Raw genomic sequence first — 22963 nt, forward strand, 5'->3', positions numbered from 1 at the left:
TCGTTGAAAACCAATAATTTATCAAAACGCTGCGTGTTTGCGTGGGAAGGTGCCGCGACAGACAGGGCAGCGGTGGGCAGGCGCACAGGGAGGGGATGGTGCCTGGATGGTGGGCGCTGCTTGCCGCGGGCGGCCGTGCGGGCGGCGGAGGGGAAGCTAGACATTTTTGCCGCGCAGGCGCAGCTCGTGGCGCCGCAGGTGGTTGTAGAGCGACTGCACGTAGGTGAAAACGCACTTGGGGTCGGGCTTCTTGCCCATGATCATCATGTCCTCCACCTCCACCAGGGGTACGCAGTCCACCAGCATCCTGCCGGGAGGGGGCACAGGAGTGATTGTCAGCGCCGGCCCCACCTCCTGCGGCGACCCCTCTACTCGAAGGTCTTTCCAGTGCCGCAGCCTGCGGGTCTTGCATAAACTCGACTCCAGATCGATTGACCGGGGGAAAAGCCTTCTAGGAAGGCTGAAACCCCAGGCCCTACCCACCCACGCCTGGAGGCACCCTGGTGGGGAGCAAGGCCAGGCAAATGGAGGCGAAAGAGGAGATCCCTGCCCCATCCCTTGTGTCCAGGCCCGTGGACCTACTGCAGGGTCGAGGTCTCAACCCCTAATCCTGGGGAGGTCCTGACTTCAGACCCCATCCACTTATCTCTGGAGGGCCGCCTCCTTCTCACTCCCAAAGGTACACTCTAGCTGGCAAAGCCTTTCATTTGGACCGTGGTACCCAAGGGGCCTCAAATCCTTCTCTGCATCCAGGACCACTTCAGTGACCTGAACCCTGGATTATCTGCCAGCTCCCTGGCCTGGGACCTGCTGTAGAGCAGCTTGGGAACCCCCATCTACCTCAAGGGACATCCCTGCTGTGTGAGACGGAGGCCAGGGAGGTGTATGTATGTGTGGGAGGCAGTTCTTTAACGGGGGTGCAGATGAGCGTCCCAGTCAGTACACACTGGACCATTAGCATCACACTCGGGGCCAGGACACCCTGCTGACCATCCTCCAGGGGATCTTCCCAACCCAGGGATTGAACCCAGGTCTCCCTCACTGCAGGCGGATTCTTTACCAGCTGAACCACCAGGGAAGCCCAAGAATACTGGAGTGGGTAGCCTATCCCTTCTCCAGCGGATCTTCCTGACCCAGGAATCGAACCAGGGTCTGCTGCATTGCAGGCAGATTCTTTACCAGCTGAGCTATCAGGGAAGCTCACAGAACAGAAGAGGCATTCATTTCCAGCTCCACCACTTAGTAGGTGCAGGTCTGGGCCTGAGGCGATCCAGGCCCCCAGCCCTGGACGTTGGCACCTGCCTGGGGCCCCCTTCCTTCCATATTGCAGGAGCCCTCGCCCCACTCTGAGGGGAGTGGGCTGCGGCTACTAAATAACTGACAGCCCCAGGGCTCAGAGACAGAGCGCGCTCCCTGGCTCCATTTCCCTTCCTGGAGCCAGACCTCTCCTGCCTCCCATGCGCCACGCCTGGCATACAGTTAACACTGTCACTGTTGTTAAGTGAGTTTCCTTTGGTAGGGGGGGCATGAGGAAAGGAATTGTTCCTGTTCCCAAGACACCCAAGGGCCCAGGACTACCTGCCATCTTGCGCCTTCAAGGTCAGACCCTCAAGGTCAAACCATGTAAGGGCCAGGGCCCACTTTCCTTTCTCCAGGACTCCTTCAGGGAAGAAGCCAGGAAAGCAGGGGACCCGTTTCAGTGTAGGCTCTACTCCCGGCCAGCTGTGGAAGCTAGAGCAAACCCTGCCCTGTGACTCAGTTTCCCCATCTTTACAACAACAGCATAGTCATTCTTTGCCTCATTTGAGTCCTTGGAAGCACCGAGAATGAGTAAGAGGTTCCTGACCCTGTTGCTGACGTGCTGTGTGCCCTGGGGGTCGTCTCTGCCCCAGACTGGGCCTGTTCCAGCTGTACTGTGGTGAAGAGGCAGCCTCTCTCTGTAGCTTCTTCCAGCTGCGGCTATCTCCCGGGGTATCCTGGCCTTTCCCATCGTGGGGCTCCCTCCCACCTCTGGTGTCTTCCCTGGAGACCTTATAAAGCCATTGTTTACACCGGGGCTCACGGCACAGGGCTCTGGCTGCCCCAGTGACAGGCCAAACACCAGGCAATCCGAACAACAGCACGGCTGAGTCACACTTTCCAGCTGGAACGGGGCGGACTGGGCCCCTCTCCCTCCAGGCTGGCCTGCTGGGCAGCAGCTCCCAAGTCCATATATGACCTGGAGACAGCGCCATGCCCATCCTCCCCTCACCTGCACAGCTTCTCTGAATCTATGTGTGCATGTGGGGGTGGCCCCTCACAATGGCTCCAGGCCCTGAGGGGCATCTGGGTGCATTGCAAGCTCTGTCCCTGATTCACATTACTTTAGGCAATCCCTTTTCTCCTTCTGGGCCTTTTGTCTTTTCTTCTCTCTATGAAATGGGTGGGAAAAGGGATGGGGCCAGGAAAAGAGCCACAAGGTGGGGAGTTTGAAGTTCCCGTTTCCAGCCCCGGCTCTGACCTACCACCCCCTGGCACACGATGAGTCCGCCACTGTCTTCTCTCCTCTGAGCTCCTGGTATGTAATGGGCAGTAAGCTCAAGATATGAATTCTCTACTGTGACCCTGATGTGAGATGACCAGACAGGAAATGCCACGGCTGGTTTGGGGATCCAGGACCTCCACCAGAAACATCTTCCTGTTAAACTGGTCTTGTTCCTGAGCCTTTCATCTTAGAGCATGGCACAGCCAACCCCCCAGTGCACCAACTGGAGGCCTGGGACCCTCCTCCCTCCCCAGTGGATCCATCAGAACTCCTATCTCTCTAGTTAAGGTTCTCTAGCTGGCTAGTCCATCCCCTCCCTCCCTGTCCTTCATCCAGGCCTCACCCAAGGATTGTTCTAAAATGCTACCTACATCCCTTCTCTGTTTGGAAAACTTTTATGACTCTTGTCTTCAGAAAGAAGTTCGGACTCCTGAATATGACCCCTTCCTCCCCCTCACACCCAGACTAAACAAACATCCTCCCCTGCCTGGGTGTGCCATGCCCTCCACGTCCCTCAGCCCCACCCCGGTGCACTTGGCTGATCCCTCTGCCCGGGATTTCCTCTCCCTCCTTTAGCCTGAACTTGGTATTCAGATGCCAGCTTAGTGTGCACTTTTTTCAGCGAGCTGTCCCAGACCCGCTGGCTGGGTCGGGTGCCTCCCCCGCAACCCCGGGATCCCATGGCCTCCTGGGCTTCCTCCAGCTCTGTCCTGCCCATCTTGGTCATCACTGCCCATTGAGAAGAATGGTCTCATCTGCAAGGTACTGAGCAGCCAGAAGATCAGGCTGTGTCTGGCTCCTTCTGGCTCTTCTCAGGGGGCCCCTCTGCTTTCCCCTCCCTGCTCCGACCTCCCCGGCTTCTCTCTGAGCCCCCATCGAGCAGATCCAGCGCAACAGGGCAGGCGAGCAAGGCGGCGTTCCTCACCGTGGGGCCCCGAGCAGGGGTTAGGACTTTTTGGTTTTTACCAGCCCCTTCTGGACCAGACAGCGGTAGAACTCCTGGATGTACGTGTACACGCACTTCCAGTCAGGCTCTCGAAGCCGGACCATGTCCTCTGTGTCCAGGAGCTGCGGGCAGTCCGCATGGGTCCTGGGGAGGGTAGGGGGCCGGGGAGGGGTGGGGCGGGCCGGGCCCGAGTTGGGCAGCGGGGTGGGGGAAAGAGGCAGAGAAGAGAGAGGGGAGGAGAACAGAGACACACACACACACACACACACATACAGAGACATGAGTTCAGTTACGTTCTCAGTGCCGCAGTCTGCCAGCCTCCCGCATGCCCCCTCCCCACCGTGGACGTGCCGCTCAACTACCCATCACTAATGGTGTGCGATGCAGACAGGGGTGGGGGCCAGATCAGTCACAGGTGCAGAGAACTCTTGGGGCAAGCGGGAGGGAACGAGGGGTGGGGGGCGATGGCATTGGCGCCGGGGTTGGAGAGGAGGGCTGTGCCCCAGGGAGCGGGGGTGAGGAAGGCGTGAGAGGAGGTGGAGGGGGGGAGGAGGAAGAAGAAATCTGGGGGGAACCAGAAAGAGAGAAGGAGAGGAGGAGAGACAGGTGGAGGAGGGTGCTGAGAGTGAGGTGTGCAGACGGGGCAATGATTCCAAAGTGGAGGGCTTGCGGAAGTCCTATATAAGCCTCTGGCAACACCTATATAGGCTGGGCGGGCACGGTGCCCGGGCCAGGAGCCTCCTTTTGGAATCTCCAGCCGGGATCCCGTGGGAGCAGGAAGCTCTGGTGATAGTGGGAGGAAAGCAGGACAGAGAAAGGGCAGAGAGAGAGGGAGAAGGGGGCAGACGGAGGATGGAGGGGATACGGACAGGGCCACCTGGTGGGCCTTGGCCCGGGCTGGTAGGTGGGCCTCCGGCTCCTTCGTTCCGGCGGGCACCTGGCACGCTCAGCAGCAGGTGGGTGGGGTGGAAGAGGACGGGGGCTTTCTGGGGAAGGTGGGGGGTGGGTCTCAGCTGCTGAATGACAGTGGGGCTGGCCGGCTCCACGGAGCCTCGAAGCGGCTGGGCCTGGCGCAGATCGCCCAGCCCCAGACGCCCGGCCGACACCAGCAAGGAGCCGACAACCACACTTACTCGGCGGACGAGAAGGCCACCTCGAAGTTCTGACGCCGGTTCTGTGGGCTGAGCTGCCCGTAGTCGAAGGCCTCGGGGAAGAAGTTGTGCACCAGGGCACAGAAGGCCATCCCGTCACTCCAACTCGAGGAGAAGTTCTGGATGTCCACATGCTATGGGCAGTGGGAGGACTGGTCAGCGCCCCCATGCCCTCCACCCTCTGTGTTTTGGCATTCCAGATCTAGGGCAGCCGAGCTCAGAGAGGCCCTGTAGCTTGCTCAAGGTTGCACGGTAGGTGGGCAGTGCCTTCTCCCACTGTTTGTTAACTCCTGTATCTGCTACTTAATGGGCCAGAGTGACCAAGAGGCCCAGCACCACCCCGCTAAGGCCATGGTCATGCCCTCATCACTCTTTCTCTTACGTATAGATAGTCACCCAGTGCATTGAGAGAGCAATGAGGGGGAAGACTCCAAGAGTGGGGTCTGGTCCTGAACCCTGCCCACCATCCAAGGGCCCTCTCTAGGCCCTGCAACTTTATCACTTATTCAGGAATCTAGGGCATGTTATGAGGCTTCTCTGGTGGCTCAGATAAAGAATTTGCCTGCAATGCGGGAGACACGGGTTCAATCCCTGGGTCAGAAAGAGCCCCTAGAGAAGGGAATGGCAACCCCCTCCAGTGTTCTTGCCTGGGAAATCCCATGGACAGAGGAGCCCGGAGGGCTATAGTCCTTGGGATTGCAAAGAGTCAGACGTGACTGAACGACTAACACACACACACACACACACACACACACACACACACAGCCTGTTATGTGTCACAGAAGAGGAATTCCCATCGTCCCTGCCAGACACAGTGGCTATGAAGGGTACAGCTGCAGCTGGGGGACATATGGGGGTGGGGAGGCCCTCACCTGGCCTCCTGGGGCTCACCTCGTAGCCACGTGTCTTGGCTCGGCACCAGTCTAGCAACATCTGCTTGATGCTGTTGGCGTTGGGGACCCCGAAGCTGGTGGAGCGCTGCACAGCCATGCGGGGTCCACCCGGGCTGCTGCGGGAGTCATGTAGAGAGCCGGGTTACAATGGGCACTTTCTCCACCTGCCCACCCAGTAGGCCAGATCTCCACGCCCCCGCCCACCAGAGCCCAGACCCCGCCCCATGTAGTCACTAGGCCCCGCCCTGCCCACTGCGACTCACCCTGCCGCGCCTTCCTTCTCCAACTTCTCAATCATAGCCTTGCGCGCCTGGGACGCTGAGGTTTTGGGCAGGCTCTGCGCCTTCATCAGCTCTTTCTTCTTCTCTGCCTGGCGTTTTTCCAGGGCCGCTAGGCTGCCAGACCGTGGGCTGGCCTCATCTTCCCGGTCGAAGATACTGAGGGGTGGGTAAGCGACCGGTAGGGCCCCGGGAGCGGCTCCTGTGCCTCGACCCCGACTCGCCAAGGGCTAGTCACGCTCCAGACCTTACACTCTTCCCGTATCTCCACCACCGGCAATGCCGGCCAGCAACGGAGGGGCTCCCATCACACACGTTTTACAGAGTAGACTGAGGCTCAAAGGAATAGAAAGTAGGAGCCAAGCTCTTTTCAACAGACTTGCCCGTGGGGAGTTCTCTTCCAAGGCTCATTATAGGCCCAGGTTACAGGTGTGTTCCCATTCCAGGCACTGTCAACTAATAATGACCACCGATGTGCTAACAGCAATGGTAACAATAATAACAGCTCGTGTCTCTTGAGCCCTTTCTATATGTCATTTTAAATTGCACAAGGGTTAGGGGTGAGCTTACCACTTCCACTGGAGATGAGGAAATGGAGGCCTGTGGCCTCAGATTTCAGAGGGCACGGGGAGGGGGACCAGTGCAAGGACTTGAACACAAGTCTCTGATGCAGAGTCTCTGGACCCCTGCAGTACCCAGCCTGAATTCTTGACCCTACCTACCCCAACGTCCTCTGTAACATAGGCGTACCCCTCCACCACGGGGTTAAGATGTAAAGATGCTCTCTGTGACATGGGACGTGGTCTGCAGACACTGGAAAGTGGCAGTGCCATCAGGTAGCTCAGTGTGGTGGGGAGGCCTCGCTAAGACCCCAAGCAAATTGTTGGCCTCCGCCAACGATTTGGCATAGTTGAGAATTACATGAAATGGCAAGGCAAGCAGGAGTGTTCTGACTCCCACTCTACCTCTCTCTGGCTGTGTGCCCAACATCTCCCAACACCTTGCTCTACCCATCTGTAGAATGGGCATGCAATGAGGTCTCCTGCGGCACTGACTCCTCCGTGGTCTGGGAGAAGGTACCTGTGCTCACCTGCCCATCTTCTTGGATGATGAAGAGGAGAAGGTCTTAGTTTGCATCATGGTGCTGCCACCACCATCTGCAAGAGAGGGAAAGGGGAGCACAGTGAGGTCCCGGGCTGGGAGACGGGGCAGGAGGGCTGGCGGAGGGATGGAGGGAGCCACAGGCAGAGAAGAGAAAGTGACGGCTGGACAGAGAGACACACAGACGAAAGTTTGGAGTGACAGTTCGAGGAAGAGCCTGAGGAGGTGGGCTGGCAGGCAGGCACGCGGAGACGCCCGGTGGCCTTACTCTCTGAGCGCCTCACAAAACTCGACTCCACTGTGGTGGTGCGGGCCGTCCGTGTGCCGTCATCTGCATGGGCAGGGGTGAGAGGAAGGGTGTGAGCGGCGGGATGGAGGGGCCGTGGTCCCGTCCTGAGCCCAGCTTGGCCCCTTACTGGATTGGACGAGCCGCTCGGTCTTGGTGACCGTGCTGACGGCTGAGCCGTCAGCCGTCTGTTGGCTGTGCCTCGTGCTGGTCTTGGTTGTCGTGTTGCCGCGGCCCTCCCCTGGCCGGGCCCGGGCCTCTTGCAGCCGTCGTTCTCGTTCCTTGTCCCGCTGGTCTGGGTGGGGGATGGTCCCACGCATGCCCAGAAAGGTCACCATCACCCACACAGCACATATGCACGGGCACACGGGGCACACAGATGGGGTGGAGGGCAACTCGTTAGCAACACTGAAGACACGGGGGCAAGGGCCCTCTCTGGGAGTAGCTGGGGGGGAGCGGGGAGCTATAACCTGGGAGGGAATGGGGGCATGTGGTGCACTCGGAAATGAGCAACAGCTGAACTTGAAGGGGGAGAGTATGTGGATCCAAGAAGGGAGTGTCTGTGCGAATGAGTAGCTGAGTCTGGGAGGGAGTATCTCCAGTTAGGGAGGGAGTAGCAGGATCCAGGGAGGAGAAGCTGAGAGAGGGCAGCAGCTGCAGGGGCCTTCAGATAGGTCTTAGCAGGGAGAAGAGCAACTAGAAGTCCACGGACGGAGTCCTTGGAGGTAGCTGAGAAGCCATTTGATCCAGGGACGGGGTAGTTGGGAGAGAAGCTGGCAAAGGGGGTAACTGCCCCAACATCCTCTGTAACACAGGCGTACCCCTGCCTAGAGAAGCAGCAGGTGGGTGGGCATAGAGGCTGGCCAGCCATCCGTGGGCCCTGCAGGAAGCAGCTAGATCCAGAGAGGGAGTAATTGAGAGAATCTGGAGATGCAAACGGGACTAGAAGCTGGAAGAAAGAATAGCTGGGTCCGGAGGTGGGAAGTAGCTGTGCCTGGGGAAGGAGGCAGAGCCCAAGGTGGTCATCGGTGGACCTTGAAGAGAGAAAAGCAGCTGGGAGGAGGAGTATCTGGATTCAGGGAAGGAGCAGTTGACAGAACTTGGAGAAGCAACCGGATGGAAGCAGGAGTTTCTGGGGGAGAGAGTAACCGGGGTCTAGGAGGGAGAAGAGAAGTTGGTTCTGGGTCTGGGAAGCAGGAGAGAAGCATCTAGAAAACGGAAGCGCTGGATCCAGAGGAAGGAGGCCAGGCAAGAGCCGGGTCCAGGAAAGGCAAAGCTGAGTCTAGAGAGTACACTGGGGAGGGCGTTACTGAGCCGGAGTGTCCATGAATAGACCCCAGTGAAGGCAAAGCTGAGTCTAGAGAATACACTGGGGAGGGCGTTACTGAGCCGGAGTGTCCATGAATAGACCCCAGAGAAGGGGGCAGCTGACCTGGGGGCGGGGTGGGGGCACTGGGCTCTCTACCTCTCTTCCTTTGCCGGAGCTCACGCAGTGCAGCCCGGATGAGCTTCCGCTCCTCAAAGTCCGTAGTCTGATCCAGCTGCAGACAGAGCCCCCATCATTTCCCACCTGGTGCCTGCCTGCCCGGGCCCCCGCCCACCCCAAGTCCACCAGATGCGGCCATACCATCTTGTCCAGGACGCTCTCATCCTCGATGGCCATCAGCTCCTCGGCACTCAGCGGGCTCCGGCTCCCTGGTGCTTTGTCCACTCGGGTCTGCTCGGCGCCATTGGCCACCTCCACTGCGGCAGAGGGGGGCTCTGCAGGCTCTGGCTCCATCTGCAGAGAGGGGAAAGGGCATGGGTTATAAGCAGGGCTGTAGATGAAACCAACCGTGCCTCCAAAGGACAGGAGACCAGGCCCTGGGGCTACTGGCACAGGCTTTGAGATACCACTAGCCAGCTGGACTGTCTGCCCAGGCATGGCCACGCTGGTGTGAGGCTCAGGGAAGAGGCACTGAGAGCTTTGTTGCTGGGCTTCCCATGTACCCAGAACTGTCTTGATGCAACTAAGGGTGGCGATAATGGTGATTTCCATTCAGTAGTGAGCACTGTGTGAACACTGAGTATTCCTAACAGATGGGAAAGCTGAGGCTCAGGGCAGCTGTGGGACTTGTCCCCAGTCCTTCTAGAAGTGTGACGCGGCCCGGCGTCTGTGCTGAAGCCTAACCCCTGAACCCGAGTTCCTTCTGCCGCTTCATTCCCAGCCCCCTCCCAGGCAGGCTGTGCCCTGTCCTGCCCGTTCCCAAAGCCTGGGTCCTCCTGGGCCAGTGCCCAGGCAGCATGTGTCCCCCCTCCACACGGTGAGGGAGCTGGACCAAGGCCCACAGGCTCCTGACCAGGTGTCTGACCAGGGCTGCCCAGAGCCAAGTCCTCTCTGGAGCTCGCCCCTGCTCCCCACTCCCAGCACGTCACCCCCTAAGGGGCCCCTCTAGCCTCAACCTAGCCTCCTACCCATCCAAGGGCATCTCCCCAGACCCCATGCAGACAAGCCCCCAGCCCAGCTATCACAGCCCCATCCCCTCCTGGCAGGGCCCCTTGGTCTGCTGTAAGGGTAAGGAGAGACGAGGTGGCAGCTGCTTCGGGGAGGCTCGGCCTGGCTGGGGCAGGGAGTGGGGGTGGGGCTGGGGGCTGGGCCCCGGCCAGGGGCTGCCAGGGCAGCCGCCACGTGTGCCTCAGGGCCAGGGGCATGGCACCATCTTGCCTTAGCCTTGGAGCACCGGCGCCCCAGTCCCCTGTACAGACAGGAAAACTGAGGCTCAGAACGGGTGGTGGCACCCCTAAGGTCCTCCGGCAGAGGCCGAGCCTGGCTCCAAACCAGCCCCCCCAGCAGCCCACAGGGACTTACGAGACTGGCGCTGTGGGCAGGGCCGGCAGAGGAGCGGCGGCGGGTGCTGAAGGCAGGTGGGTGGGCCACGGGGGTCCCGGCATCCTCGGCCGCCTGGAACAGGGCCTCGGGGTCTGCGGCGGCCAGGAGCAGCTCACTGGGCTCCAGCTCAGGCTCAAGGTCAGGCACAAGCGGGACCCCCATCCGCAGGCTCAGCACCTCCACCTGCCTGCCCAGTGCATCCAGCCGCCGGCTCAGAGCGGCCGTCTCCACCCGCAGCTCTTCGGCTGCCCGGGCCACCGGCTCCATGGCCGAGGCTGCTGCTTCAGCGGCCTGGGTCACCGCCGCCCGGCCCGCCTCAGCCACCGCCCGCAGCTCCTCCAAGGCCCGGCCCAGTCGCTCCTCGAGGGCTGCGGCCAGCTCCGAGCCCGGCCCCGGGACCCCCGGCATGGTGCTGGTGGGGGGCTGTGCGGTGGGATGACGCCAGGGACTATGCTGGGGACTGTTGCTCCTGGCTGGCCGACTCGGGCTTTGCAGCTGGTCCTGAGGGCGCAGGCAAGGGCAGCGGGCCTGCCCCGCCCCTGCTGGCCTCCCGGCCCGCCGCCCGCCAGCTGGGGCTGTAGCCCAAATAGAAACCTATTCTGGGCTCCCTCTGGAAGGGGGCCGTGGGGGGAGGGGCAGCCTGCCCAAGCAGGCGGACCGCCAGGCCTGGCCCTGGCCCTGCAGAGATCGCAGACCGGCAGCACAGCGAGGCTGCCCAGGTGCTGAAGCACTGCCTATTCCCCGTGGGTGGGGAGACTGAGGGAGGGGGCAAGGAACGGGCTTGTCAGGGCCCCCGTGTGCATGAGCGGAGAGGACCCAGCCTGCCAGGCTCCAGACGCCTGCATCCTCTGCTCTGCCCTCACGCCATGCTGTTTTAGAAAGCCTCGAGCAGGTTGGGGGCAGGACTTCGCGCAACCTGCTGTGGCGAGTGCCTGGTCCCTGAGATAGACGTCCTCTGCCAGCCTCTGTGCTCAGATCCAACCACAGCTTTGAGCAGGTGCATCCTAGGCACACCATCTGCCTCCCTTTGCTTCTGGAGGGGGACTCTGAGGCCAGTTGGTGGTCTCAGATCCCCAGGCCCCCGGTGGTGTCTCCCATCACCCCCAGAGCCTCAGCCACCCTGTCCTCACCTCCTTGGCAGATAGTGGTTTAAGTGCCGACCTGGGAGGGGAAGGGTGCTTCCTGCCCCCGCCCTCTCCCTGTCACCCCTAAAGCTGGCTCTATTCTCTCTCACTTCGAAGTCCCACTCAGCCCCTGGAGCAGCACTGAGGCCATTACCTGGGCAGCCGGGTGGCTCACTGGGGATTCCCTCCCCTGCAGAGCGTCCAGCCAGCTGATGCTGGGCTCCAGGATGAATAATGGAAGGCTGCAGCGGATTCAGTTCCCACGGCACCTGCTGGGCTGCTGCCTCACCTGACTGGCACCCCCCTGCCTGTGCCCCCATCGGTGCTTCAGCCCAGTATCCCCTCCCCCAAGATGCTGACGCAGATGGCAATCGCTAATCTCCAGTCTCCCAACGGGCCAGGCTGATCTTGGATGAGCAGATGAGCGGCTCTGCACCTCAGGGCTGAGGTCCAGCGCAGGGTCGGAGCAGGGCCCCTGTGGCCGCTACAGGATGGGGGGTGGGTGTGGAGGGGCAAGCCCTCACCACCCTCCCTGACCTCGCTTTTCCCATCCGTTCATGAGGAATGCACTGGCCAATTCTGGAGTAGGGGCCGGAAATCATCACATGGGAAGCTTAAGGCCGGTACGCAGTGAGCTTCCGACACGCCTAGTGGCTGATTGGTGAGGTCTGGCCTTAGCTCTGCCACCAACTGGTTGTGGGCTGGGGGCACCTCCCCTGTCTGGGCCTCGTTTTCCCGTGTGTGTAGTAGGAGAGAATCCCGGCGAGCCCTAACACCCTGAAGCCGTCCACGTGAGGCCGATGATGGGGAGGCTGACGGGGTGAGGAGCAAGGGCTCACCTTTATGCTGCAGCCTCCTCGGCTACCCAGGGAGGCAGGGCTGAAGCTGGTGACGTGAGTGACACTGCCCAGCCGGGCTAGGTTCCCAGGGCTGCTGATGTGGGTGATGGTGCTCTTGCCCCCACTGCTGGTGCTAATGAGGGTGGGGGGCGCCCGCAGCCCCAGCGTCAGTTCTGGAGGGGGAGAAGGACGACCGTCAGGATCAGAGGTGGGGGCATTGCCAGTCCAGGCTGATGGCGCCCCTCGTTTCCAGCGCACCCTCTGGAGACACCCTGAGCCCTGGCCACGGCACGTGTCCTGTGTGCGGAGCTGGACGGCCATAGGCACACAACCCCCAGCAGTGGGGAGGCAGAGGGGAGGCCTACCTGCCCTCTGGTTGCCCGTGGGCAGCAGCACCCGGCCTGTGGAGGCCTGGCCCCGGCCATCCTTGATCTCGATGGTGAATGTGGTCTTCATACTGGCCCCTGGCTCGGCGGCGCCCACGGCCACGGGCAGCGGGGCGCTGGGCTCCTCTGAGCCGGCCACGGGCCCCCCTGCTCTGTTTTCAAGGGACCTGACGGCCAAGCCCCGCCCCCTGGGGCCCTCCTCCCGAGGGCAGCTCTGAAGCTGGGCCAGGGGCCGGGCTGTTCCCCGCGAGGAGGGGCCACTGGAGGAGGAGGAGGAGGCGGCAGGGGTGGTGCTGGTGTGGGAGGGGCCTGGGAGCCTGGCAGGGGTCGAGGGGCCGAGGGCCGCGCGGGGTGGGCATTCCTGGAGCCCAGCAGCCATAGGAGAGTCCGATGTGAACTTGCGCACGCGGTCCCGGACGGAGCCCGCCCGCTGGAACGGGGAAGGTCCGCTGGCGAGGGGGGTGGGCTCTAGACGGGACGGGGCAGGTCGTCAGTGGTTGGCTGGGACAGGCACTGCCCAGAGCCCAGGGTTGGGGGAAGCAGGCAAGTACCTCGGTTCTGGGCTGGCTGGCGGGGGCTGAGCACAGACAGGGAGAGTTGGCAGGGGCGAGGGTCAGCCAGGTCTGGCAGCATGGGGAGGCGGTAGCGGCCAAGTTGAGGCGGGGCAGAGAAAGGAGAGTGGACAGTGGAGACCACCTCTTGGAGTCCTCTCTTCCACACCCCTCTAGCCTACCAGCCCATCCTGCAACTCCCACAGCTCCCGGCTTCCCCACGCAGCTGCGTCCCTCTCTCTCTCACAGGCCCCTCCTCCCGCTGACCCCAGGATGACTTGGACACTGCCAGGAGCTGGGGCTAGGCTTGAGCCGGAGGAAGGGTGCCCAGATCCTCCCTGCCGATGGGGAAGGGGGACACTCCCCTGGCCAGCACTGCCCAGGGCTGCAGCTGGGAGATGGGTGCACTCCCTTTTTGGGGAAAAGAATGTGCCTGAGGCCCGTTGCCTTTCAAGGCTGCAGGAGAGCCTCTGGCCATGGGTGGGGGGGAGTGGGCCGGGCGGGGGGCGGGGACACCTCGGGGGCAGTGGGAGGAGGCAGTGTCAGAGAGGGCCTGGACCCGAGGGTGCTGGAGCCGTCCAGGCACCACAACCCATTTTGCAGGCAGGGAAGGGGAGGCCCGCGCTGTCTCTGCTGCCGGAACCCTCACCTGCTCTCTTTGTGTCTGAGCGACCTTTGGTGGGGCCTTGGGCGGCAGGGGGCTCCGTGGGGCTGGGCGGGAACTGCAGGGGAGACACGGTGTGGGCAGGGGTCTGACTCCCAGACCCGGGAGCTCACCTGCTTGGCAACCCCGCCCCTCATCCCGACTCACCTTGTCGACCACCTGCCCGTCTGTGCTGGGGGTGGCTGGAGGCTCCTGGGGCTCAGGGCTGGTAGCCCTGGGCGGGCTTGGGGGAGGCTCGGGACTGCCCAGAGCCTCGGGGGCAGGGCACAGGGCCTCCTCGGCAGGCTCCAGCGGAGGCTCAGGAGAGGTAGTGGTGGGCGAACCGTCGGCTGAGGCAGGTGGGCTGGGTGTGTCCCTGGGAGGGGCCCGCAGCAGGAGCGTCACCGTGGTCACATCCCGGCTGGAGCTGCTGGGGGTCGGGGTTGGCTCTGGGACCTCCACCTGCTGCTTCTGTTCCTCTGGCTTCGGCACCTGCGGGAGGCCCACAGGATGCGGCCAAGGCTCCCTAGGCTGGCAGCGCCCCGGGCAGGGCATGCAAAGCAGAGGGGCTGGGCACGGCTTCCTGCAGGTGCACCTGTGCAAGCGTGGTTGCTGGCGCACCACGAGCGGTCTCTGATCCCCACTTCCCAACCTCTTGGCACTGCCTGGTCACAGGAAGTTCAGAGAGGACCAGCTCCTGATGTCAGGGGTTAGGGACAGCAGCAGACCTTCTGGGGACTCCCAGACTTAACAGATTCCTGGAGTGGAGACCCCTGACCCCTGGCCTCAGCCTGGTTAACCCGTGGGGTAGGGGGCTTCCCAGGTGGCACAGTGGTGAAGAATCTGCCTGCAATGCAGGAGATGCGGCTTTGATTTCTGGGTTGGGAAGATCCTGGAGGAGAGAATGGCTACCCACTCCGGTATTCTTGTCTGGAGAATCCCATGGACAGAGGAGCCTGGTGGGCCACAGTCCACGGGTTAGCAAAGAGTCAGATACAACTGAGCGACTAACACTCGGGGCAGCCCTGCCAGGTCCAGGGGCCCAGTGGCTCTGCCGGCCACTTAGGGAACCTGCAGGGCCCGACCTCTCACCCACATGCCCTGGAGAACAGACCCTGTGAACAGCTGGGGCCTGAAGGCGGGACCCGATGAGCCAAGGTAAGGATGTGGGCTGTCTGGAGCAGGAGGGGCGGCCACGGATGGTCTAAGCTGGGCCGGAGCCAGGGTCTGATTTGCATTTCAGGGAGATCCCCGGTCTGCTGAGTGGAGGCTGGATGGCTAGTGTGGGGGTGGGAGGTAGGCCTGGGAGCAGGGAGGCCAGCAGGGTGGTAATGGGAGACAGACAGGAGCCTGGGAGCAGTGCAGATAAGCTGGCTTTGCTCAGGAGGCCTGGGTAGAGATGAACTCTGGCATGGGGACATGTCACCAGAGCTTGCCTGGGAGAGTGGGGCAGAAGCCTGAGATTAGAGCCCCAGTATTCCCCAAACACAAGCTGGGCACCGCCCCCAACAGTGAGAGACACACAGGCGCTCTGTGGTGCTGGCATTGGTCGGCCCAGGACCTCACCCACGCCCCTTACCTCACATGGTTCTAGCCGGCGTGCTGCCTGCCCCTTGCTGTCCTCTCTTGAGCCACTGTTGGGACGCCCGCTGTACAGCCTTCCAGCCAAGGTGGCAGCTGGAAGGGAAGGGAGAAGTGTCAGGTGAGAGCCAAGGGGTCGGGGGGTTGGTGGAGGGGTCGCTGAGGGCAGCGTGCAGCAGGGCCGGGGCGCGTACCCTCGATCTCCTGGGCCCGCACACGGCGGATGGCGGCTCGGATCAGCTTCCGCTCCTCGTATTCCGCGGCGCCCCGCAGCTGCGGGTGAGGGATGGGTGTCGGGTGTTGGGCTGTGAGTCCAGGTCTTCACCGGCCCAGCCCCCTCCCTTGCCCCTGGCCCAGGCCTCACCAGTGCAGTCAGCTCCTCCACATCATTCATTGACTCCAGCCGTCCTGCCAGCCGTGCCAGAGCAGCCCGCTGCTCAGCCTCCCGCTGCTGGGAGCTGCAGGGACACCATAACTGGTCACCTCCGCGGCCAGGGCCAAGTCCTGGAGGATGTGGGCTGAGGGTGGAGGCCAGGACAGGGTACCCGGAACTTCAGCAGAGGGGCAGGTAGCTGTGCACACCCTCTGGCTACACGCTGGCACATGCACGCCCAGGGACCTGAGTGCTAATACCACACGGGCGTGGCCAGGCACGTGGTCCACGCCTGCAAACATCCTTGTATACTACCCCAAATGCGTGCCCATGCGGCCGTGTGCACACCCAGATGGGCAGCAGACACCTGGCTCAGGCCTGCCTGCACAACACGCGCTGAGCCCTGGCACATTCGGTCCCACCTGCGTGTGTCCCCACTCCCCGCCACCGACACTCACTGCAGCCAGTTCTCCTTGTTGTCCTGCCGCTCGGCACGGAAGCGCTTCGATGCCAGGGCCTCCTCCTCGCGTTCCAGCTCCTGCCGCTGCAGCTCCCGGATGGCCGAGCGGATGCGTCGCCGCTCTGCCAGATCCGTCGTGACCTCCAACTGTGGACAGGCGGAGGCGGCAGTGGGGGGTGGGGGGCAAGTCATTTTGGCTGCCAGGGGCGGAGGGCGGGCAACCAGCTGCCCACGGCTTGGCCTGGGGCACAATGAATGGTCTGTCTTGGCTCCCTCTGCCCCAAGCCCATCACGTGCCTGCCTGCCCACTCAAACCTGGTCTCAGGGGAAGACCCAGATCATGGCCAGGGCTTCTGGAAGGCCCACCATGCACGGTGATCCACAGACTGGGCAGCCGGCATCCCACCCACCTGAGCCAGATGCCAAGTCAGGCATGCCTTCCTGTGATTCTACTCCTGCCTCTCAGAGCCCTTCAACGAACCCCGAGAGCCACGGAGTCATTTGTGGAGGAGGAGAGAGGCCATCCTAAGGGCCCCTAACAGCGTCCCTCAGCAGGGAAGGGTGATTCGGGCTGCTGGGGTCCAGCTGTGAGCAAGGGAGACTCCCACGGTCCCGGTGCACCACAGCCTTGCTGATGGGTGGCAGCCTCATCCATATTGGACAGATGGGGAAACTGAGGCAGGGGCAGGCCCTCAGGAGTCAGAGCTCCCTGCCTGGTCGGGGGCTCTTTTTCTCCCTACGCTGGTCCAGATCCAGCCACCATTAAAGAGGCAAAGGGGCTGGTACCCGTAATGTTAGGGCCAACCCCCCAGACAGATAAGGCAGCTTGCACTAGGGTCTACCCAGGGCCCTAGAGAGGGCATCCATGGGGACAGGTGCTCCCACCAGCTTCTCGGCCCGTCCTTCCCTGGCAAACTGAAGGTGACTGGTCTAACCAGGTCCGGGAAAGGGCACCTTCTCTGGGTGGTCAGCCAGCCCTACTGCCCCCACCCTCATCCTCCCCACGGAGCCTCTGTGGGAGAGGGGAGAAGGACTGGCTTAGGGCCCCCAGGACGATAATGGCAGAGATAGGCCTCCAGGGTGGGGTCTGTGTCAGGTGGGGGCAAGTGTACACACGGTGATTTCCTCCATACCGCCCACCCCCCCGCCCCCAGTCCCCAAGGGACAGCCCTGGGAACCCTCTGCTGCCATTCTGTTCCGCTTCCTCCGCCATCATTCCTTCCTGCTCCCTGGGGGGTCAGGTGGGAGCTGGGGATGTTTCAGTGGGGGGTGTGGCTGGCCCAGCTTAGCCATGAGCTCACTTGTACCAGTCTGAAGAGAGCAGAGACAAGTGACAGAGCCCCCCAGGGAACCTTCAGTCTTCACATTCCCTAGGAGCTTTGGGAGGGTCCCTGGAGGCTCAAGACAGAACAACCACCCCCCCACCCCCCGCCACCAGCTGGCTCCAGCCCCAGTCAATCTCTGCTGGGTGGTCAGAATCATATCCCCAACTTCTCTAGTCTTGGCTTTCTCACTTGGTCCCCCTTCGGGGCAGTGGGTGGGGATAGAGGAGGTGACTCGGGGTCCCCCACCTTGCAGAGCTGTGTATGGTTGATTCCAGAGTCAGACAAGAGGGGAGAGAGAAAAGTGAGGGAAGTGAGGACAGGATCCCCAGAGGCATTTATAATGTTTACTGAGAATCTGTGTGCAGATCCTGTGCTGAGTCCCATAACTGTCCCAACTTCACAGAAGCCCTAGGCACTCTATTACTCCCATTTGACAGATGAGGACACTGAGGCTCAGGGAAAAGTGATCTGAGCCAGGGTTTGAACCCAGGTTTGAACCCAGGTAAAGCGTCTGTCTACAATGTGGGAGACCTGGGTTCGATCCCTGGGTCGGGAAATTCCCTGGAGAAGGAAATGGCAACCCACTCCAGTACTCTTGCCTAGAAAATCCCATGGGGTCGCAAAGAGTCGGACATGACTGAGTGACTTCACTTTCACTTACCATGACTCTGGGGCCTTCCCTGGGCTGAGGATAGCTCTGTGACTGTTGTCTGTCTACTATGGTGAATATCTTGATGACCCTCGTACTATACTGGGGACCCCCTGCAGCCTGGACTAGAGATGCCCCGGGGTTTAAGGGAGTCTATTATGCGGGAGCAGGTGGAGAATGAAGCTCAGCTCTCCACCCCCAGTCCTGACCTTGACTCAGGCCCCAAGCCCTCTGTGGTAAGCTAGGAGATTGTGGGCCTGGGAGGCCAGCTGATGCAGCCCCTCCTGTGCAGAGGGTAAAGAGGCTCAGAGATGCAATGAGCCCTAGCCCTTTGTCTCCTGGGTTCCCCTTCCCAAACCCCTGGAATCCTGAGATGGGGTTCTCATCCTTGAAGAAAGGTTGATGTGGGAACTTCTGCCCACCCCTGGGAGCCTCAGTGTCCCCATCTGGAAAATGGGAGCCTCTGTCTGATTCCCCACCGTGGGTGGGGCAGGGCTGGGGAATGGACAGCCCCACCCCACTGGTGACCCTCGCGCATGACCCGTCCCTTTGGGCTTGGAGACAAAGGTCCGCCCACCGTGTCCCTGCTGTGTGTCCCGCGTTGCCAGCCCTCTCCGGCCCCACCGCCCTGAGTGGAGGGGGCTGTTGTTGGGAGGGAAGGAAGTACAAAGCGCCATTGTCCGCCGGGGGGAAAGGGAAGGAGATGGGGCGGTTTCCGAAACTGCCCGGTGAGATTCTCCTGGGAGGAAAGAGGGTGCTTCCTCCTCCCGGGGGGCTGGGCCTCCGAGTACTTTGTACTCTGGCTGCCGGGGGCGCCCCCGGCGTCTGCCTGTCCCCACCAGCACCACGGGGGAGACTTTGCGGGCATTCGCTCAGTGCCGGCTCCTCCAGGTACGGAAGAGGGACCGGCCGGCAGCGAAGCCAGGCCTCGCCAGAGGGCGCTGAAGGCACGCGGGCCGCTCGACCGCGGCTGCCCGCACCGCCCACGCCTCTCCCAAGCAGCCCGGCCCGAGGCGCCCGGCCCGGAGCCAGCCAGACAGGAAGCCCCCCGCCGCCGCCTGCTTTAACATCCCCGGCTATGGAGAGGAAACACAGGTTCGCGGACTTAAGCAGCTTCCGCAGGTCACCCAGCTAGTGTCAGTGCCCGATCTCCAGCCCGGGACCGAGGCGGAGGGCGTCCCAGTGTGTGGCGGAGGCGCACGTGGTGTTCGTGGCCCCAGGCACCCCCTTCCCGCACAGCCCCTCTCCGAGTTCGCAGGCATATGCGGGAGCACATCCGGAGGGCATCTCGGGTTCCCCAAATCGGCCCGACGCTCAGGCGCGGGTCAACTTTTCCCTTAAAAGGCCCGGCCCCGCGGGGAGGAGCCCGGCTCGGGACGCCCCCTGTTCCTGCCACGAGGCCGGCGCGCGCGGGGCGGGACCCTCGGCAGCGCTGGGGCGCAGTAATGGCGGGCGCCTGGCCACGGAGGGCCTGGTCCTGGAATGGGAAGGATTTAGGGAAAGGGAAGGCGGGGTTCGGGGTCCAAGACGAGGGCCGAGGTCTTGCTAGTCCTCTCCCAGGGAGGGGGTCGGGGATGAGCGGCGTACAGCCAACGGTCCAGCTTCTCCGAAACCCTTTTTCCAGTGCCCAAGCCTGCATGAAGCAGGGGTGGCGGCTGAGAGCCGTGAGCCTGGGCGGACCCCTAGAGATGGGGATGCGCGGAGACCTGGCTTTCTCTTCACTACCCGCGTTAGGATTCTGACTTCCTGCCGGGAAGTCGAGCTGACAAGGTGGGAGACTTTGGAAGCCCATCTTCAGGTTGCACACAGCCGCCTGTGGCAGTGGCAGACACCCAGAGTCTGAGGTGCTGTCCGAGGCCGAGTACCTTGGGCAGACGATGGCAGTGACTGGGCTGAGCTGGCTGGCTCCAGCCCCTGCCTCCAAAGGAATGGAATGGGGGTGGGGTGGGTCATTTGCCTTCTCCCAGGGAAAGTAAATCTTTAATTTACCCCCTGGACATGGGTCAGGGGCTGAGCGGGTGGGGCTCTGGCCCCTTCTCCTGTTCCACTGCTCTCTGCCCTTGCTGGTGGGCACATACTTGCCCTGCTCGATTGCCCCACTACCTCTCTGTGCATGGTACCGATGTTGGGGGAGGGGCTTCAAGAAGAAGCTAGGGAAAGGGGATATAGGGGGCCCATCTTTTTCCACACCAAGATCTAGGCCCATGCCTCATTCCATCCTCATGCCAGCTGAAGGACCTAGATATTATGTTCACACACATTGCCCCCACCTCCCATTTTACAGATAGATTAGAAGTCACAGAGTTCCTAAGGGTCCCCAAGGCCTGTCTTGATGAGCTCTTCTGGCCTTGACTTATCCAGGTCTCTTGGTCTCCCATGATCCTCTTTGGGGGTTTGTTTGGATCCTGGCTAATCCTTTTCCTAGCTGGGCAGGTGACTTCCTTTTCCTAGTCACCCTGGGCAGGTGACTTTACCTCTCCGAGCCACAGTATTCTCCTCCTGGTTCTTGGAGCTGCTGTGACCATTCTGCGAGACAGTGTGCTTAGCCGCCCAGCCTGCTCCCTGCTATTCCCTGGCGTATTATTAATCATTGCTGCTACTGTTATCATTGGGCTGGCCTCCAGGGGTGGATACTGCCCAGGCTGTTGCTTGGGAGAGGCAAATCCAGCCTCCCCACACCTGTGGCTGCACATGGGCAAGTCCTCACCAGTTACTGTTTAAACAGGTGGTGGCACTGGGGGGCTGGGAGGAACAACCTCAGCACCTGGCATGGATGGGCACATGCCACCAGAACCTCTGCATCAGCCACGTGGAACAGCCCTAGCCCTGTTTCCCTGAGCCCTCCCTCTGGCCCCTCCCCCATCACCTCCTCTCGTCACCTGAGAGGTATCCTGGACAGACCCTGCCTCTCCGGCCTGGCTTGTCTGTCCTCATAGTAGAGATGATGGGACCACTTACCAGCTTCCGCAGGGCTCCCTCATCCAGCCCAGCTAAGGTTTCGTCTGCCATCTTGCTGGCCCTGAGCTCCGTCCGTCCCTTCCCGGTGAGTTCCCCAGTGCCTCTGGCACCTGACGCCAGCTCAGGAAATTCTGCAGTGGATAGACGTGAGTCAGGCCTGCGGAGACCTCCAGAAACCACAGGCACTTGGGCTCTTGTGCCTCAGTTTCCCCCTCTAACCCATGATCATCCATTGGTGTCCCATCCTTCTTATCTGTGATGTCACTCCTGGCTGGGAGGTGCCTTCTTCCCTCAGGTAGTGTGTGCTGGAAAACTCAACGAACCAAGAGGAGAAGCCCCTAGTTCCAGTCACCTGGACTGCTAGCTTGCTGTGTGGCCTCAGCTGGGCCCTTGCCATATCTAAGCATCAAACAGGGAGGGTAGGGATCTGGATTGTGAAGCCAGGGCCCAGCAAGGCCCACCCAAGCTGTGCTCACCACCAGGGGGTGCCGGCCACACTCCATGGCTTCCTGCCCCACCCACCCATCCCCAGGGCCAGCCCAGCCCCCAGTCATCCCAAAAGCTCAGCCTCTGGCTATGGACTAAGCCCAAACCCAAGTCCTTGATGCTCTAGCGCCACTCGCACTTCCCCAGGTAACTTAAGCCATTGGAGGTAACATTCTGTCTTCCAATGCTTGAGGACAGCCCTCTGCACACACCCCTCTCCACTCCTCCCCTTCCCGCCCTCCCCCGATGCCAACTGCCCTGACTTCATGAAGCCAGGTGTCCGGACACCCAGCTTCTCCTGCCAATTCCCACACTTAGAATTCAGTTCCCTAGCTGGAAAAACATTCAGAAACTGATCCGCCCAGCTCCTGGACTTTGAAAAACAGGATTGGAGAGGGCCATAGGATTGTCACGGAGGATGGAGGATCCCAAAGACCCAGAGGGCAGGGAAAGGATTTAAACTTGGCCACCTCTAGCTTCTGAAGTCCCCTTCCAAAGTGCCCTCAGGGGCTCAGGACACTCCCTCTTGCCCTATTACTGTCTCTCAAAATGGCCCCCTAAATCCTGGCCCAGCTTCCCAGCGTAACTCTTTTCTTCCTCCCGCAGCCCTAACCTTTCTGGAATCTCCAGGGCCCATGGCCTGACACACCAGAGGTGCTCAGTTACTGTACGGTGACTGAAATGGTCCCAGGATTGCCCCTGCTCCCGCTGATTCATCCCGCAGTCATCCCTTCCCCCTCCCCAGAACAGTCACCTTTTGAGTCACCTCATCCGGTGAATGGGTCTGGGGGTGTCCTAGTCCACACACTTGGGGTTCGTGGGACTCTGCCTGTTCAAGTCGCTGCTTGCTTCCCCATCCCTGTAGTCTCGGACAGGTGGCAACCTCCCAAACTCCCTCTGCTGCGGTCCTTCATAAGCAGTCACCAGACTTAGGTTCTGTGGATACTCTGAGTTCCCCCATGTCTTCTGAGGGGCAGGGATCCCTAATGCTGAATCTAGAACTCCTAGGGAAGTCTCTTTCTCTTCAGGAATTCCCGCCGCTGCTCCACGCCAGTCCCATGGCTCCCTGTCACACAGTGTGGGGTCCCCAAAGTTTGTGAGGGGCCTCAGAGGAACGGAGGAGCTTCCTCGGGGTTTCTGCCCCATAGACTTACACCCCTGGTGGTCGTGGAGCCTCCTGGAGATCCGTGAGCGTCTTTACCCCGGGTCTCAGAACTTTTACCCCGTCGCTTAGCGCCCCCGTGGATGGGTGGGAGCTCCCAGACCTGAGGGTCCCAGAACCCTGGGAGTCCACATATCCGGGTGCCACCCTCTAACCCGTTGGGGGTCCTGCTGCCGCCCGGAGGCCCCGCACACCCACCTCTCCGTCTGGTCCGCCCGTCCCGCGCGGGCTCAGGTTAGGTCGTTCGGAATCCAACAGATGGACGACTAGGAGCGGTCAGGCGGAAGGCGCCGCGACCGGGATCCCAGGCCCGCTCAGCAACCGTCCCCGGGATTCTGCTAGCACCGCCTGTCCAGCCGCGCCTGCAGCCCCGAGGAC

General features: G+C 61.7%; 1 protein-coding gene across 8 annotated transcripts; it reads right to left on the bottom strand.

The window, feature by feature from the left end:
* On the bottom strand, positions 1-22919 carry SMTN (smoothelin). 8 transcript variants are annotated; one of them, XM_027566276.1, is made up of 21 exons: positions 22784-22919; positions 20938-21068; positions 16004-16152; positions 15537-15630; positions 15367-15445; positions 15171-15268; positions 13760-14083; positions 13598-13670; positions 12949-13020; positions 12377-12865; positions 12012-12184; positions 8807-8959; positions 8645-8720; positions 7310-7474; positions 7162-7224; positions 6883-6949; positions 5778-5951; positions 5513-5630; positions 4604-4755; positions 3450-3614; positions 1-307 (listed from the first exon to the last, which is right to left on the bottom strand). In XM_027566276.1, the coding sequence occupies exons 2-20, from the start codon at positions 20986-20988 to the stop codon at positions 3470-3472; spliced, it is 2715 nt and encodes a 904-aa protein (XP_027422077.1). In that variant the 5' UTR covers positions 20989-21068; positions 22784-22919; the 3' UTR covers positions 1-307; positions 3450-3469. The 8 variants fall into 8 exon arrangements, with proteins under 8 accessions (XP_027422077.1, XP_027422075.1, XP_027422074.1 ...); XM_027566274.1 differs by having other exon boundaries at positions 15537-15690; positions 22784-22915; XM_027566273.1 differs by lacking the exon at positions 3450-3614 and having other exon boundaries at positions 15537-15690; positions 22784-22915.
* Between the last annotated feature and the right edge of the window lie 44 nt (positions 22920-22963).

Source organism: Bos indicus x Bos taurus, chromosome 17, assembly GCF_003369695.1.
Source record: "Bos indicus x Bos taurus breed Angus x Brahman F1 hybrid chromosome 17, Bos_hybrid_MaternalHap_v2.0, whole genome shotgun sequence".
NCBI lineage: Eukaryota > Metazoa > Chordata > Mammalia > Artiodactyla > Bovidae > Bos > Bos indicus x Bos taurus.